This window comes from Xenopus laevis, chromosome 2L (genome assembly GCF_017654675.1).
Source record: "Xenopus laevis strain J_2021 chromosome 2L, Xenopus_laevis_v10.1, whole genome shotgun sequence".
Classification (NCBI taxonomy): Eukaryota; Metazoa; Chordata; class Amphibia; order Anura; family Pipidae; genus Xenopus; species Xenopus laevis.
Genome location: NC_054373.1, coordinates 143,229,446 through 143,245,516, shown reverse-complemented (window position 1 = coordinate 143,245,516; position 16,071 = coordinate 143,229,446). Strand labels below are relative to the sequence as shown.

General features: G+C 41.2%; 1 protein-coding gene across 4 annotated transcripts in view; it reads left to right on the top strand.

The window, feature by feature from the left end:
• LOC108708553 (putative nuclease HARBI1) overlaps positions 1-16,071 on the top strand; it is a 31,643-nt gene that overhangs the window by 14,603 nt on the left and 969 nt on the right. For 3 of the 4 annotated variants that reach the window (XM_018247377.2, XM_041582491.1, XM_018247378.2), the window contains 3 exons: positions 10,983-11,119; positions 12,895-13,726; positions 13,941-14,318. In XM_018247377.2, the coding sequence (XP_018102866.1) occupies positions 12,940-13,726; positions 13,941-14,318 (1,165 nt within the window). In that variant the 5' untranslated portion in view covers positions 10,983-11,119; positions 12,895-12,939. Of the gene's footprint in view, positions 1-5,218; positions 6,243-10,982; positions 11,120-12,894; positions 13,727-13,940; positions 14,319-16,071 lie in introns of those variants that run through there. The other variant, XR_001934490.2, reaches the window with a different exon arrangement.

The following is a 16,071-nucleotide window of genomic DNA, read 5'->3' as shown; positions in this document are numbered from 1 at the left end:
GCCATTCTGACTCCACGTTTTTAGAAAAAAAAATCACAGGAAGCCCAACATTGCTCCATCATGTACCTTCTTGTATTCTGGTAGGTACAGGTATTGGATCCATTATCCAGAAAGCTCATGTCATGTCATATCCCATAGACTCCATTTAAATTTTAAGTTTTAAAAACTATTTCCTTTTTTTGTTCTGTAATAATAAAACAGTACCTTGTACTTGATCCTTACTAATATATAAGTAATTCTTATTGCACACAGAACAATCCTATTAAGTTTAATTTTTACATTAGGTATATGGAGATCCAAATTATGGAAAGATCCGTTATCCAGAAACCCCCAGGTGGTATGCATCCATACCTGTATTTAAATGAACAATGATGCATGTTCATGGGATCGTCTGTTTTTTCCCTCTGAACAGGTGTATCCGAGGCGTAACTAGCATTCTCCAGGCCTTCTCTGCAGAAAATTTTTCAGAAGGGCCTGGTACGCACAGTAACCCTGTTTCATGTTACTAATAACTTTAAAACCATCAAAAATGTTTCATGCATTTATTTTGGGAAGTTTCATTAGATAAAATGTTATTTTGGGTTGACTTCCCTAAGAAAAAACTGCACAACAATACAATAATCTGCAAGAAATTCTACATATGAAAGCAACTCGGATATGTGTTCCTTTAATGTAAAGCACTTGAATTGTAGTAGTATTAATTCATATATTATAATTTATTGTAACAAAGGAGTGGGTCATCTTTAAGTTAACTTTTAGGGGCAGATTTATCAAGGGTCGAATTTCAAAGTAAAAAAACTTCGAAATTCGACCATCAAATAGGCCTTATTCGATAGTCAGACTTTTCTTTTTGATTTTCTTTTGCCCGTTTTCGGAAGAAGTAAAATAGTTTAACCATTCGTCGATTTAATTGATCGACTGAACTATTTTCAAAAAAATATAGTTCAGCTTTCTAAAACTTAGCCAAATTTTGGCTCTAGGTTCTAGGAGGTCCCCATATGCTAACATAGCAATTCGGCAGGTTTAAAGTGGCGAAGTTTTTTATAGAGATAGTACTTCGATTTTCTAATGGTCGAATATTCAAAGTATTTTCTATTGGAATCTATGTCGAATTTGGCCTATTCGATGGTTGAAATACCCAAAAAATACTTCAAAATTCAAAGTTTTTTAATTCGAAAATTCACTTCGACCCTTAGTAAAAGTATGTTATAGGACGACAAATTCTAAGCAACTTTTCAATCGGTCTTCATTATTTGCTTCCTTCTTCTGACTCTTCCCAGCTTTCAAATAGGGGTTACTGACCCCATCTGAAGTGATTTGTGTGGTCATATTGCACAGTTTTCAGCTCCGATTTTGTTGGTTTATTTGGAATAAATATTTAATGCAACACTGATGGGGGCCGGTGCATTGCTTTTTAATTAGCACTTGGCATTTCAAGTACACAGAGGCTTGGCAAACAGAGACTATCTGTGGGCTCTTACGCACTGGCGTTTTTGCCTGCGCTCACCTGCATTGTGCTTTCTTCCGTTCAGCCGCAGGGGAGTGCAGGAGTAGATGCAGTCAATTATTGTGAAGGGGGCTGTACTCGCACAGATGCATATATGCGCCAAACTCAGGTGAAATGCAACATGCTGCGTCCCAACCCACGTTTGTCGCTTATATGCGTCTGTGTGAGTACAGCCCCCTTCAAAATGATTGACTGCGTCTACTCCTGCGCTCCCCTGCGGCTGAACGGAAGAAAGCACAACGCAGGGGAGCGCAGGCAAAAACGCCCGTGTGTAATAGCAGCCCCCATTTGCTGGAATCTCCAGATTGCCAGCTGTGGTTGCTTTGGTCCTCGTACAGAAGCCCAAAATATAATATACAGCATTTCTAGCCTACTTCTTTAGTTAAGTTTAAGTTCTCCTTTAATATAAGAGAAATATGAATGCAGATGATCATTTCCTGGGTTTAGCCCGAGTGGCCACAAGAGGGAGCATTGTATATTAGAACAGCAATTTACTACAGAAACATATTAACATCCGTATCCCTGGCAAATGATTCCACAAGTTGGCGCTATTCAGCTGCTGATGGAATGCAGACAGCCTACGCCCTTCTCTAGTCCCCAGCTGTAATGCACAGCTAAAGCAATTGTCTGGTCCATGATACTGCCGACACATGGTTGAGAAATAAAGCTTGTTCAAGGCTTTTGTACTACAGATTGTGCAGGAGTCCCCTGCTGGTATCACTGCTAATGTTCATCATGATAAAACATACTCCTATTTATATTTTCATTTATTGTGACTCTCTGCCCCTACATTAGTGCTACCAGTGGCATATTGTTTCCTTGCACTTCCAAGCAATAAAGCTTTCATGGATTTATAGTTTAATTGATAATCTCGCCAGGAACTGCACCAACTGAAGCCTTCGTAAATATCACAGATGGCTTTCTGCTAAAGAATGAGGGAGATTTGAACAAGGGAGCTTAATTTATTTATTGATTATACGTTCCATTTTATTTGCCATCTGCTTTCCCAAGGGAGCACAGCCAATATTATTACATATGGCAGTCTAGCTCAGCTGCTAATGGACATAAGGTAGAATAGACTCTGCTTAGCTTGCACATATTGTAATGGAGGAGATTGGAAGTGAATAATTACATCCTGTATGGAGATAATTGTGAGCTCAGAGCTAACGGCTTTAACGAAAAGACTTGGTGCTGTGACAGTTGCAGTCATGTGACCATGCTGAATAGAGAGCAGTCTTTGTTGTAAGGAACATGAATGGCAGCAACATAGCTATCATCTTTCTCATTCTGCATTGTTGTACTGGTCCTTAGGCTCCATCAGGGGCACTTTTACCATTAGTCAAACTATGATTTTTGCCTTTAGCTGTACTTAAACAGAGGCAGCATTTCCAGGTGTAGCAATGCAGAAGCCATGTCCACTTACAGTGATACTGACACTAAAAAACTACTTTTAAAAATATGAATGCACATTAAAAGTTACCTATAGGTCATGCTGATCGTTTTTTGCTGATCCCAATCCCACCGAATACAAGTGTGTGATAGTGCTCTCGGACATGACATAACTGGTACCAAGAGTACCACCATGGGGCTTTTTACACCTACCAGATTTACATTGGTACCTACATATCCTAATAAACATAAATATCCCTGACAAACGAGGAGTGAGATTTCTCCCTGTGCCAAGCTTGTGCCCAGTACCTATAAAGTGCCTAAAGCAAGATCTTTTCTTCTCTTTTCGCTGCCCTTTGTTCCATAGCATCATGTGACTCTGGTCTCGAGGATCACTGCTTCCTATTCAGTGAACATAATATTATATAGAAGACCTGGCTCCCCCCCACCTCAATGCTGCTTGTGCCTAGATAGTGGTATAAGCAGATGATGAGTTGCCAGATATGTTCTCTTTATCTCTCACACTGCCTGTATTCCATCTTTTTAAAGCACAAACTATTCATACAGGAGAGTTCCTTTAGAGCCAGTAGGAATATGCTGACCAATGCATTTGATTATTCATTTTATGAACTGTTATTCTTTCTTACTTCCTCCCCTTTGATATATTTTCATAAAAGCCCATATAGTGGCAAGCAGTAACAGTCACTATACATTTAGCAGCTGCTCCAAACCCCTCCCCACATAGCCAGATGCTCGCTGTAATGTGCAATGCCATGCTGACTTCTCATGGAATGACTTGGCCTTCCTCTCTTTGCTCCCCTGTAGTAGTATGAATATTATCCTGGTAATCAATATTATGTTGCTTTCTTGCTATTTCTTACTACTAGGCCTAATCCAGTTCTGCAATGACCCAGTTTTCTCAGCACCGTAAACAGAAGGCTGTCAGTTGATGGTGGAAACTGTAGCTATTGTCACTTTTATTTATTGACGTGGCCTTGAATATTTATGAAAAACACCTAGGGTATTTAGGTCTAACATATGTGTACTTCTGAGTGCAGAGTGCTGTTGTGGGTGGTAGTGGGTCTGGCATGCTCGATCATGTGTATATAATCAATATCCAAGTGACCCAAAGCAGAGCTTGAGACTTGTGGGGGGGGGCAGGAGGAATAGTCCTCCCAATGTCATATTCTCAGAGTCCAGAAACGGGCGGGAGATTATTCGAAATTGTTTTTGCCGTGGGGCCCAGTTGTTTTTAGTAACACTACTGTATTTTATTAGAGAAGGAAAGCTACAGAGGCATTTTATTGAAAATAGATAAGCTGCAATTGTGCAAGCTAGAATGCTATATTTATTCTGTAGAATGTTTTACCATACCTGAGTAAAAAGCTCTAGAAGCTCTCTGTGTGTTTAGGATAGCAACTGCAGTACTAGCTTAGTGTGACATCACTTCCTGCCTCAGTCTCTCCCTGCTCACTTACAGCTCTGGGCTCAGAATACAGCAGAGAAGGGGGGGGAGAGGAGCAAACTGAGCATGATCATGCCCGTGGCAAGGAGGTGTAAGCTAAAGGCAGGAAGTCTGATACAGAAGCCTGTGTATACACAATAGAAGGAAAGAAATGCAGTGTTTCTTTTGACAGAGGCCTCCAAGCCAGGATTTAATTTTGAATTCCTGGCTTGGAGGCAAGCGTTGGTTGCATAAAAACCAGGTGTACTGCCAAATAGAGCCTCCTGTAGGCTGCCAGACCACCTGGTGCTACCAAATGGCCAATCACAGCACTTATTTTGCACCACCTAGGAACATTTTTCATGTTTGTGTTGCTCCCCATCTCTTTGAATGTTGCTAAAAGGTAAAAAAAAAACAGATTGGGGACTCCTGGTGTGATTTTCTTAAATCTCCTAAAAAAAAAAAAAAAAAAAAAAAGCTTTTGTTTGGCTTCTTTGCCAGACTTCCCTAATATTTACTATGCTGCAGACTATATGAATGCTGTATAACTTGCTACTTATTGCATACATTATTAGACTGTAAGCTCTACACGACAGGGACATCCTTTTGTATCTTTAATAAATAGCTCTTAATCCTTAATGCAACTGTACTTTGTATTCATTATTTCTTGTTCTACTGTACTGCGCTGTGTACATAAGTAGCACTGTATAAATAAAAATATACATGCATTTAAAGAATACTTCTTATCATAGTTGCTAACACACTGTCACTGTACCCACAATTTCTTGCTTTCCAAGGGGAATAGGTTACAAAAATGTCATTAGAGCTTTTTTATTGCCTTATGTCCGTTTCCTCCATCTTTTTTTTTTTTTCTGCAGGGATTTTGTCGCATTGCAGTTTGTCTGTCCCTCCTCCACTCCATTGTGCTGTGTGTGAGATCACTGTGTGTGTGTATGTAGAGAGACTGCCGGACACCGCCCTTTGTGGGACTGCAGAGACAGCACAGGAATCATGCAGCATTGTGTGTTCTGTGTGCAGCCAATGGTGGGAGGGCAGCTTCTGCTTGAGAATGCAGGATGGATTTAAAGGCACAGCCTTGCCCACAGCACCAAGGAGAGAAATACATGCATATACACATTTTATAGTTTATTTTTGCCTTGTGTAGTTTATCCCATTTTTTAATCTTACAGATAGCATTTTGATTGGGAAAGTGACACAATATATAAAAACAGGATGTTTGTTTCAGCTGCATATTTTTTTTTAGTCATTGGTAAGTGGATGCTGCAGTTTGTGGGGGCTCCTAATTATTCTTCTATTTAGCCCATACACTGGATCAGACACACAGAATAGATGTGCAGATTTTATTCTTTGTGTGACGAATGCTCGTTTTTTTTTCAGTCTAACGATCTACTATTAACCATTCAGATTAAAATAAGTAGGAAAAATAAATCAGAATGTTCTGACCATGAGAGTTCATTGTCAGGATAGGGGAGACTAGAAGGGTTTCAGGAGGGGTAGCTTGATAGTCAGAACCAGTATACAGTAGCTATGAATAGGAGACTAGGGATAAAACCCTGCTGTTGGCAGCACTGAGATGGGTGAATGTGTGCCATGATGTACGCGTAGCACTAGAGATAGCATTGCAGGTAAAAGTTTAAAGGTTAGTTCCAACTGCCTGAATAAAGCAAAGCAGATGAGTTGAGAGGACAAGGAGCCTGGGGGCAACATTCATTACAAAATGGAGGTTTTAAATTTAAACAACCAACATCATAACAACATTTAACAAACTTTTACATCCAGCATCCACAAAGAGACTATTTCCTGGCAGCACACATCCCATTTCCATTCTATAGTTCTGTAGAGAGACATAAATAGTATTTGTAATCCTGTTTATTTTCCTAACTAACTAATGCCATTGCATTCTAGTAAGTGTATCAGTTATCTACTATATCAACTTCTGTTCTATAGCCCAATTTCAATTTGACTGGCCATCCCGATAACCACACATCAACTTATTTATATTAACACATCTTATTGGGGTGTAAAGGTGGCCATACATTATAGGGTGCCAAGAGAGCAGATCATTCCCCTAATATGCCCACCAAAGATCTGATCGTTTGCCCCAGGGGCAAAGGATCAGATTACAATGACTGGAATAGGGGCGAATACTGCATCAACAAACTGATCAGAGGACCTCAGCCACAGGCAGATAAGCTGATGAATCGGCAGCTTAAAGCTGTGCATATATGGCCATCTTCACTGGTCCTTTAAGGTAGGAAATAATCAGTACATGTATGAGCTTTTAAGGAGGAACTGGTGCTAATAATTAGATCTCTTCATGTGAATAGTTAAGATAAAGTTGGTGCAATATAAATAAGAATGGTAATAACATGTACCAAAAGGACTGTGGATATGGTTAAAAAGGAAATAATAAGTACATGTATGAGATTTTAAGGAGGAATTGGTGCTAATAATTAGATATTCCCTTCATGTGAATAGTGAAGATAAAGTTGGTGCAATGTAAATAAGAATGGTAATAACATATACCAAAAGGACTGGATATGGTTAATGTCAGAGGCAAGTTATTCAGGGTGAGTATGATGTTAAGTGGCAGAACGGAGAGAAGAATTAGACACTGCGTGAGGCCACGAATCAGGAAATGGGACAACATCCAGGAAGATTGTGGAAAGGCAAAATCTGAGTCACCATGAGGTCAGGAACGGGAAAATATCTGTATGCCATATGCCTAAAGATTAACAGTTAACCCAAATCATCTCCTCGTTTAGAAAAGAAATGTGCACATGGAGACGCAAATTGCAATAGGCAATAGTGACTGTTAAGCACTGCCGATGGACCATGAACCTGCCAATTTGGTACAGTGCCAGATGACCTTTTTAAAACCTGCTCGACCCACAAAGCAACCAATAGCCATAGTACATTAATAGTAATTGAAATTGACAGGCCACCATACATATAGGAAAAATGTTGATTTTAGCAGTCAGTGTATGGCGTGGATTGATATTTTAGTCTTGTGAGGCCAGGTAATGAAACAGGAATCTCTATAAGAAGAATTGTGATGCAATAACTATAAATTGATAATAATGTGGGTGGTTTATGGTGATAGGAAATACCAGGACACCTTTCTAAAGGGATTGTCTTTCTATATCTTGAGGGTTGATTAAATTGAACTTTTTGATTTTTCAGACCACCAGATCAATGTGGAGTGCACACTGAGTGGCTGTTCCATAATTCAGAAGAAGAGGGTTGCAAACAGGCCCATACTGTCAATATGTGGATTCTGGCAAATGAGGGACTGCTGTAAAATACCATAGACCAGTGTCCTGCAGCGGGCCGGGTACCCGCGGGTTACCCGCAAAAAAACAGGATGTGGATAGGATTTTCGGGGGCGGGTATAGATGCGGGTTGGGATGGGAGTCTCATCTAAATTTATGTTATATTGTCTATATTTTACTTATTTTATAATTTTGCAAAACTTTGTTTGACCCCACCCACTTTAGATTATTTCACTTCCGGTTTGCAGCAACATCACTTACTGTTTAATGGTGGTCGGCGGGTTGTGGGTCGGGTGGGTAGAGGATCAAAGTGGGTATGTGGGTTGCGGGTTTGGGTCTTAAAAATTGGTTCCGCGCAGACTCTACCATAGACAACCACTAATTATTGGGCTGATAAAATTGGATTTCTACTGCAGGCTGGTGTAATCTTTGCATTATTAGGGTGAAGACACACAGAACTACTAGTAGCAGCTACTTGTCACTGCTATTCCAAAATGGAGGCAATTATCAGTATGGTCTATAGTAGGGTGTTTTTTGGCATTTTGTAGCTACAACAAGTGGCTGCTACTAGTAGCTATGTGTGTCGTCACCTGTAAGCACACACTGAATGATGCAGATATAACAGGCTGTAGGGGGCTGTTCAGGCCTCTGTGTACCTTTAATACCAGGGCCTATTTTAAATCCGAGTCCGGACCTGGTTGTAAGTCTTGTAGCTGACAAAGTAGATGATAAAATGTTTCGAAAAACCATGGTGGGAGTTTTGCAGAATTAGGGGCAGTCCTACCCTCTCAGAAGCCATTTCCAATATCTTGCACTGATGAGATCTATCAAAATCGAAACAGGCTGTCTGCAAGTTTGGATATATGGCTCTGAACCATTAGGCTGTATCTGTGCTATAAACCAGCTGTTCTGAATGCATAGTTGGCCAAAGGGACATAAAAGAGTGATTTGCATGTCTCTGCCCATGATGCCTTATGGGAGTATTAAAACTCTCATTTTTGGTATCTAGGCAGTGCTGTGTGTATGGCATGAGACAAGTAAATTCCAAGTGAGTTTGTAGGACCAGCACAACTCACACACAGGTCCAGACTGAGAATTAAAATAGGCCCTGGCATTTCAGGTACACAGAGGCCACACCAGCCCACTAAATACTGACTTTCTATGGGACCTTATAGCAGCCCCTCTGGCATTTGCCAGAACACACAGATTGCCAGTCCGGGTCTGTTTACACAGCCCGGTCAAATAGTTTCTCCTGGTGCCCAGTGATATTGGAATCGGCCACCTCACATCCAAGGTAAGAAGAAATTCACTGGCACACAGGAATATCAGCAGCAGGGCAAGCCCTTGCAATTTTATTAATGCAGTGTGCCAAATAGAATTGCAAGGGCTTGCCCTGCTGCTGATATTCCTGTTTGCCAGTGAATTTCTTCTTACTATGAGACAAGTAAATACCTTCTGATTTCAGAAGTCTTCACTTTGCGTGCAGTGTCTCCAGCAGCCAGAAGAATGATGTGAGAAAAGCAAGAGAAGATGAGAGGCAAATAGCTTCAACCTTTGTGTAAGGAGGTTGTTTGTACATGTGAAAAAAAAAAATCTTTAAAGAGAATAAATCCCTGAGATGCAAGGGTTTATCCAAACACTTCATGCTGAGAAATGCAGCAAAGGCAATTGTAAATATTCAGCATAGCAACACATCATAACAATACTCAAGTAAATATACTGCCTGTACACTTCTTGGTAATATCCTGTATTTACTCTCCTGTAGGCCCAGAGACAGGATTTCTGCAATGCGGCTGTAGCAGCCCTTCATCTCATTCATACGCAATTGCCTTTGGTAAAGTGGGGGGCGGGTTACAAGCATCTGTTCTAGGCTCCTGTGCATTGTGCGTGCATAATTACTATCTAGTCTGTCTTATACCAGGCCCTGCCTTTATTATAATATAGTTTACAAAGATGCAAAATTCACGGCTGTGTTTAATGCACATGAGCCCCAGGGCAAAATAAAATGGACTAAACGCTTTTGGCGGCACACAAAGCCTTCGTGGCGGGCCCCCTCGCATGGGTCCAGCTGAATTTACATAATCCCTTACATACAGTAATGGCCCTGATTCAGTTCAATACAGATATATAGACTTTAGCATATGGCCTAGAATACAAGAAATATAATTGACTTGCTCATTATGCTTGGTCGACTCCAAGCAAAATTATACGCATTTGGTCTGTAATAAAACTATGCCTTTTCTTTTGGATTGAGAATGCTGTAGATGTAATTCATATGTGCATTTAAATCTAAAAATGTAATCAAATTAATCTCTCCCTGTTCTTGCCCTTGTAACTTGCCCTTCTGTGCAATTCCACTTCCCTTCCCCCAGTTCTGCTTTCAGGAACAATTAGTAGAACAGCTCTTAGTTGCTATGGCAATGCTACACTGGTGCCTGGAGTTCTCTAGAACAAGTGATAATAGGCTCGCCAGGATAAGGTTGCTTAACCTGTGGATTCTATGGTTACAAAACACGGCAGCACAACATCTCTCCAGGAATGAGTGCCTCCATGGAGCTGAGCTTGTGCAGTGGGGTTAAATGTGTAAATGACACAGCATCTACAAACCAGGATCTGCACCAAATACTGTTTGCTTTTTGTGTGTCTGTATAAATCTAAATACCTGTATGTTCTTCACAGGACTGCCATCAGAAATCGCAGGGCCCCATACGACAAAATTTACTGGGCCCCCTGGGCTGCACCCATCGCAAGCCCCACCTACAGGTCTGCCCACCCCACCCCACAGGTCCCCCCCCCACCACACAGTAAAAAAACAAAAAAATATTGGTGGCTAGGGTTCCCACATGTTAATAAAAATAAAAAAATATTGGTGGTCAGGGCCCGCCATAAAAAAACATTGGTGGCCAGGGTCTCCCCATTAAAAAATATTGGTGGCCAGGACCCCTTAAACGTCCATGCCTTCCCGAAGTCAGCAGCTCTCAGAAAGATGGGGGGCCCAGCTAATCAAGTAAGTGTGGCGTGGCCGGGCCCCCCTTACCTTCAGGGCCCCCTACAACTCTCCCCCCTATCCCACCCTGATGGCTGCCCTGGTTCTTCATAAGCTACATATGTACTTAAAACGACATGCTGAAATATATTATGTCAAACGTCACCTTTCCATGAAATATAGTTGTAATATGATGTGGTGTTGCCATACAGCTTGCCAGTTACTATTCACATATTATCACAGTTCAGTGTGTGTGTTGATCTCATGTAAATTCCATATTTGCCTACTGACCTTTGTGTTACTCAATGGCAATGTGTTATTAAAACATAACTGTAGCATCCTTTTTTTATTCTTTTCCCACAGCTGAGATGCTAAAAGAAGCCTCGGGTAGTGTAAAGTAACAGCAGCTGAAGCTCTTGGATATATGACCACGCATCACTGAAAAGAATGGCAGAATGTAGGGAAAGGCTCCACCCGGAGACAGCTGCCATTCCCAAGAGGTACGAGTCAAGAGACACAGCATTCGAGCCCCCTGCTAATAAAGGGCCAGCACAGCATATTTCCTTGCTGCTGACTAATTCAAACCCAAATAACACTTTCAGGAATTGTGCTTCATTCTGTGTGTAGCAAATGTCCTATAGCTGCTGATTGTAAAGGCACCATTATGGGCATATATCAGTAAATTAACATATCCATTAGTATGTATTCAGTTACTAAATGATCAATCTTGCATTGACCACATTACTGACATCAGTACCTCTGAAGAGCTTAATTATTTACTGAAACTTGACCAGGCCTACAGTTACATCACCTTATACAACTTCCAGCTTTCTGGGTTGAAGTGCCCCATTATATTTCTAACAATTGTTTCAGCCACTTGCAGATATACAGTATACTGTACATTACTCACTGCAGTCAAGCAATGCCTGTTCTGTATTCTACAGATTTGTTTTTAGCAATTTTGAGTGAGACCTGGCATTATGCTTACTTTGTTGAGATAAAGTATATTTTATAGATTCAAGTTAAAAAGGGAACATGTGGTCTTATCATATAAATGGTTCAATGGTTGCTGGGCAAGCTATAACTTTTAGCTAAAGCACCTATTAAACATGAGACAGCACTTGTGGCCATACCTGGGCCAATATAGCTGCAGAGACAGCAGCTTATTGGCCCATGTATGGGGCTTTCAAAATGGTCTGCCTGATATCTGACGGTTACAATAACACCCATCATTTTAGGACCATAGCAGTTTGCTGATGCGATCCTCTGACAGGTTTTACCCTTCACTTATAAAAAGGTTACCCTAAGGTAGTTAGTATTACAACAGCTGGCACCCAAAATCAAAACCTCCCTTGTTGTTTGTCAATCGTTTCGGCAGCGCACTCCGTAACCACTTTGAAGAACCGCACACTTCCAGATTATGGGTAAACGTTGACAATCTTGATTTTAACATCTGATTTACAAAGACGTGCGTAGTCACGAAACTTGTCAGACCTCAGACGCTATTCTTTGTAAATCAGATGTTAAAATAAAGACTGTCAACTTTTACACGTAATCTGAAAGTGTGCGGTTCTTCAAAGTGGTTCTGGAGTGCGCTGCCAAAACGATTTATGTGCTGATTACGTTCTTCTTAGTGATGGACTCGGGCAGCAGCACCCAGGTCACAACGACGTCAGGGTAAGACTCGTCTTGTATTTACCTAGATACATGTCCTGTGTGTGGGGAGATCGGATGGATTGTACCGGCCCCAAGGTTTAAATGAGGGGTCCAGGGTGGGAGGCACCCGGACCACAAAGGGTTTAACGGTGAGCAGCACGCAGGTTCTGACTGCCATTAAAAATTGGAGTCGGATCCCATATTTTGTGAAGCCCGGGAGTATCACTGGATGTATATGCCTTGTTGCATAAGTGTCTTCCTAATTAACTCCCTTGTTGTTTAGCCCGCTGAAAATCTGCATATGATACTATTTTATTGGTATATGCCACTAGCAGAAAAAGCACTGTGCTTTGTACAAAGTCCATACTAAGAGTTATGTTTACATAATATAAAGTAGCTGCACTCCTGTTTCCTTTCTCTGAGCTTCCTTGTATCTGTGGTGCAGCAGTTTTCTATTCCCACCAGAGAGGTGATTTGTCTGCCTGCAAATAGAATATGTGCAGCAGAGAGATTTCTGATGTTATGCACCAAGCTCCGAGCAATAGCGTAAATCAAGCTTTCGAGACAAACTGCTCCAAATACAATTCACCTGCCTAAGGGTGGCTTTATGTTCTTGCAGGCTCCTTTTCTAAACAGAAGCATATGCACTGACGTTTGTTCCATAATGGAAGCGTTTGGGCCGGTGATGTTGCATTTGCTATTAGCTGAAGAGGAGGAAGAAAGAGAGAGGAAGCAGCGGAAACATATCAGGCGGGCAGCTGTACAAAGACCCAAGGATAAAGTCTTGCCTGTACGCAAGCCACCAGTACATGGCAGGAGAAGGACACCAAAGCCACGTGTATTTAGGGAAAGGACAGGCCTAGAAGTGTTTACAGAAGAGGAAATTATCCAAAGATACAGACTCAACAAGAGTGCAATTAATGAGCTGTATGAACTTATAAAAGGGGACATCGATCCATTGACCCAGCGGAGCCATGCCATTCCTGGCATGGTGAAATTGTTAAATTGCCTACATTTCTTTGCTTCTGGCTCATTCCAGACGAGGACATCCTCCATCGGAGGGGTGTCCCAATCGGCATTTTCCAGATTTATGGGGCCAGTAATAGATTCAATTAAAAAACACTTGAAAGCCTTTATATATTTCCCAAAAGACAAAGCGGGATGGCAAAGGGTAAAAAGGGGATTCTACAGGATTTCTGGAATGCCACATGTAATGGGGGTTCTGGACTGTATGCACATTGCGCTTTCACCTCCCCATGAAAGAGAGGAGCTTTACAGAAACAGTAAGGGATTCCACTCTGTCAGTGTGCAAGTCATATGTGACAGTAAAGGCAAAATTCTAAGTATCTATTCAGCTTTTCCAGGGAGCTCCCAGGAATCTGTTATTTTGAAGCAGACGTCAGTGTATGATGCGTTTAAGAATGGAAAACTCCGCGGTGGATGGCTGGTGGGTAAGTATGAGTGCCTCCATAAAGGAAAACTAAACCTCCCACAGTGATAAATCCCCACTGGCCCCCCTCCCTGCCTCCCCCTGCTAAGTGTTACCCCAGAATTGTGTCCCCTGTACAGATTACTGACTGCAAATGCAGGACTATAGTCCTGCTATAGGTGCTACAATGCTTTTTTGAATTTTATTGCCACTTACACTTCTTTTAATGCTTACAGGTGGACCAGGATACACCTGCCATCCCTGGCTTCTGACACCAGTCAAAAAACCTACAACCACAGCTGAGCATTCCTATAATGAAGCACATACACGTATACGTTCTGTTATTGAGCGAACATTTAGCTTGTTAAAAAGTCAGTTCAAATGTTTGGATAAGCCAGGTGGTGTGCTACAGTACAACCCAACCAAGGTGGCAGATATCATTGTTGTTTGTTGCATTCTACACAATATTGGAATACAGCATAATATTGTCGAGAACTTTGCTTGTGAGACATACAATGATGTTTATGAGCTTAAAGCTTCACTTGCAGTCGAACCTGAACTTGGAGACAAACCGCTGGCAGTTCGTGGCAGGATAATCACAGATTACTTCTCTGGTAAGTATAATATTACATGTGAGAATGTTTGGATCCATCCAAAAATTAGTATTTTTAATATGCAGATATGTTTTATCTTTACAAATGGTAGTGAAAGATGCAATGTAATTCTGGGAATTTACTAATAAATAGTGTTTTACAGTAGTACATCCTGGAAGGAGTAACTAAGTGGCAATTTTTAAAGCACCGCCAGTGGCTCCCTGGTATCCCCACACAAATTCAGACTTAGCATATGCACTGTACAGAGCTCTTCAGAAAGGTTCTGTAGTGAGCAGGTGTCTAGTCTGAACTCTTACAGGGAACACCTTGGAGAATTCAAATAGATGGCTGTGTATTGAATGCTTTTTAAAGAGTAACGCTATTGAGGTAAGCTATTGGTCACTGTGGTGAATGACAATTTAACATCCTCAGGGACTTAAAGGAGAATAGTAATGTAAAGAGAGTGGAGTATAAAGCACCTTCCACCGATCAAGAAACCACATAAATGGTGTGCAGGGTCAAGGGTAAATGATAAATATTCAGTGGAGAGTAAAGAATGACCCAAAAGTTGCACAACCCCATTTATTATTCCATAAATCCCATGAACAAGGAAGGTAAAACGTAACCTTTATTGGTATGTATTAAAATGACCCAAGGGTGAAAAATCAAAAGTGATTAAAATTACAAAAAGGAGGAGCACATTGTTTTCTGAATTAAGTAGTCTGCCCCAGATGCTTAACGATTGATCGTATTCAAAACTGATAGGATCATATAAGAAGCATCATCATGGGGATTAACTACATTAAGTTCTGTGAGTTATGTCAAAAGGCCATAGTGGTAGCACTCAATTCCCCAAAGGGTTAATCCACTAGTGAGTGCAAAATGATATAGGATGCGATTGTTAATCAAATCAAAACGAACCGTGGGCATCATTCGTATCAGCCCAAAACGATTTCCGAAAACACCCTCATGCGACAGGAAATGTAAGGTTCAAGAACCTGTCTATAGAGAAGCGCCTGCCGGGGGTCGCGTAACTAGTTAGCATGGAGGAGTCTCGTTCGTTATCGGACCCCCGGCAGGCGCTTCTTACTATTTTTAGCTCAATTAGGCAGGGAGTTCATTTGCTGCAGTTTAAGTTACTTTTGTTGTAACATACCTCACCGCTGACCACACAGCACCGCTGGGGGTGCGTCAAGGGTGGGGGGCTGAATGGCACCATAGGGGCTAACATTGAAATCAAGTAACGCCGATAACAGAATCTCTATAGACAGGTTCTTGAACCTTACATTTCCTGTCGCATGAGGGTGTTTTCAGAAATCGTTTTGGGCTGATACGAATGATGCCCACGGTTCGTTTTGATTTGATTAACAATCGCATCCTATATCATTTTGCACTCACTAGTGGATTAACCCTTTGGGGAATTGAGTGCTCCTACTATGGCCTTTTGCCATAACTCGCAGAACTTAATGTAGTTAATCCCCATGATGATGCTTCTTATATGATCCTATCAGTTTTGAATACGATCAATCGTTAAGCATCTGGGGCAGACTACTTAATTCAGCAAACAATGTGCTCCTCCTTTTTGTAATTTTAATCACTTTTGATTTTTCACCCTTGGGTCATTTTAATACGTACCAATAAAGGTTAAGTTTTACCTTCCTTGTTCATGGGATTTATGGAATAATAAATGGGGTGGTGCAACTTTTGGGTCATTCTTTACTCTCCACTGAATACTTAAAGGAGAATGAAAGTGTAAATCACTGGGGATGCCAAA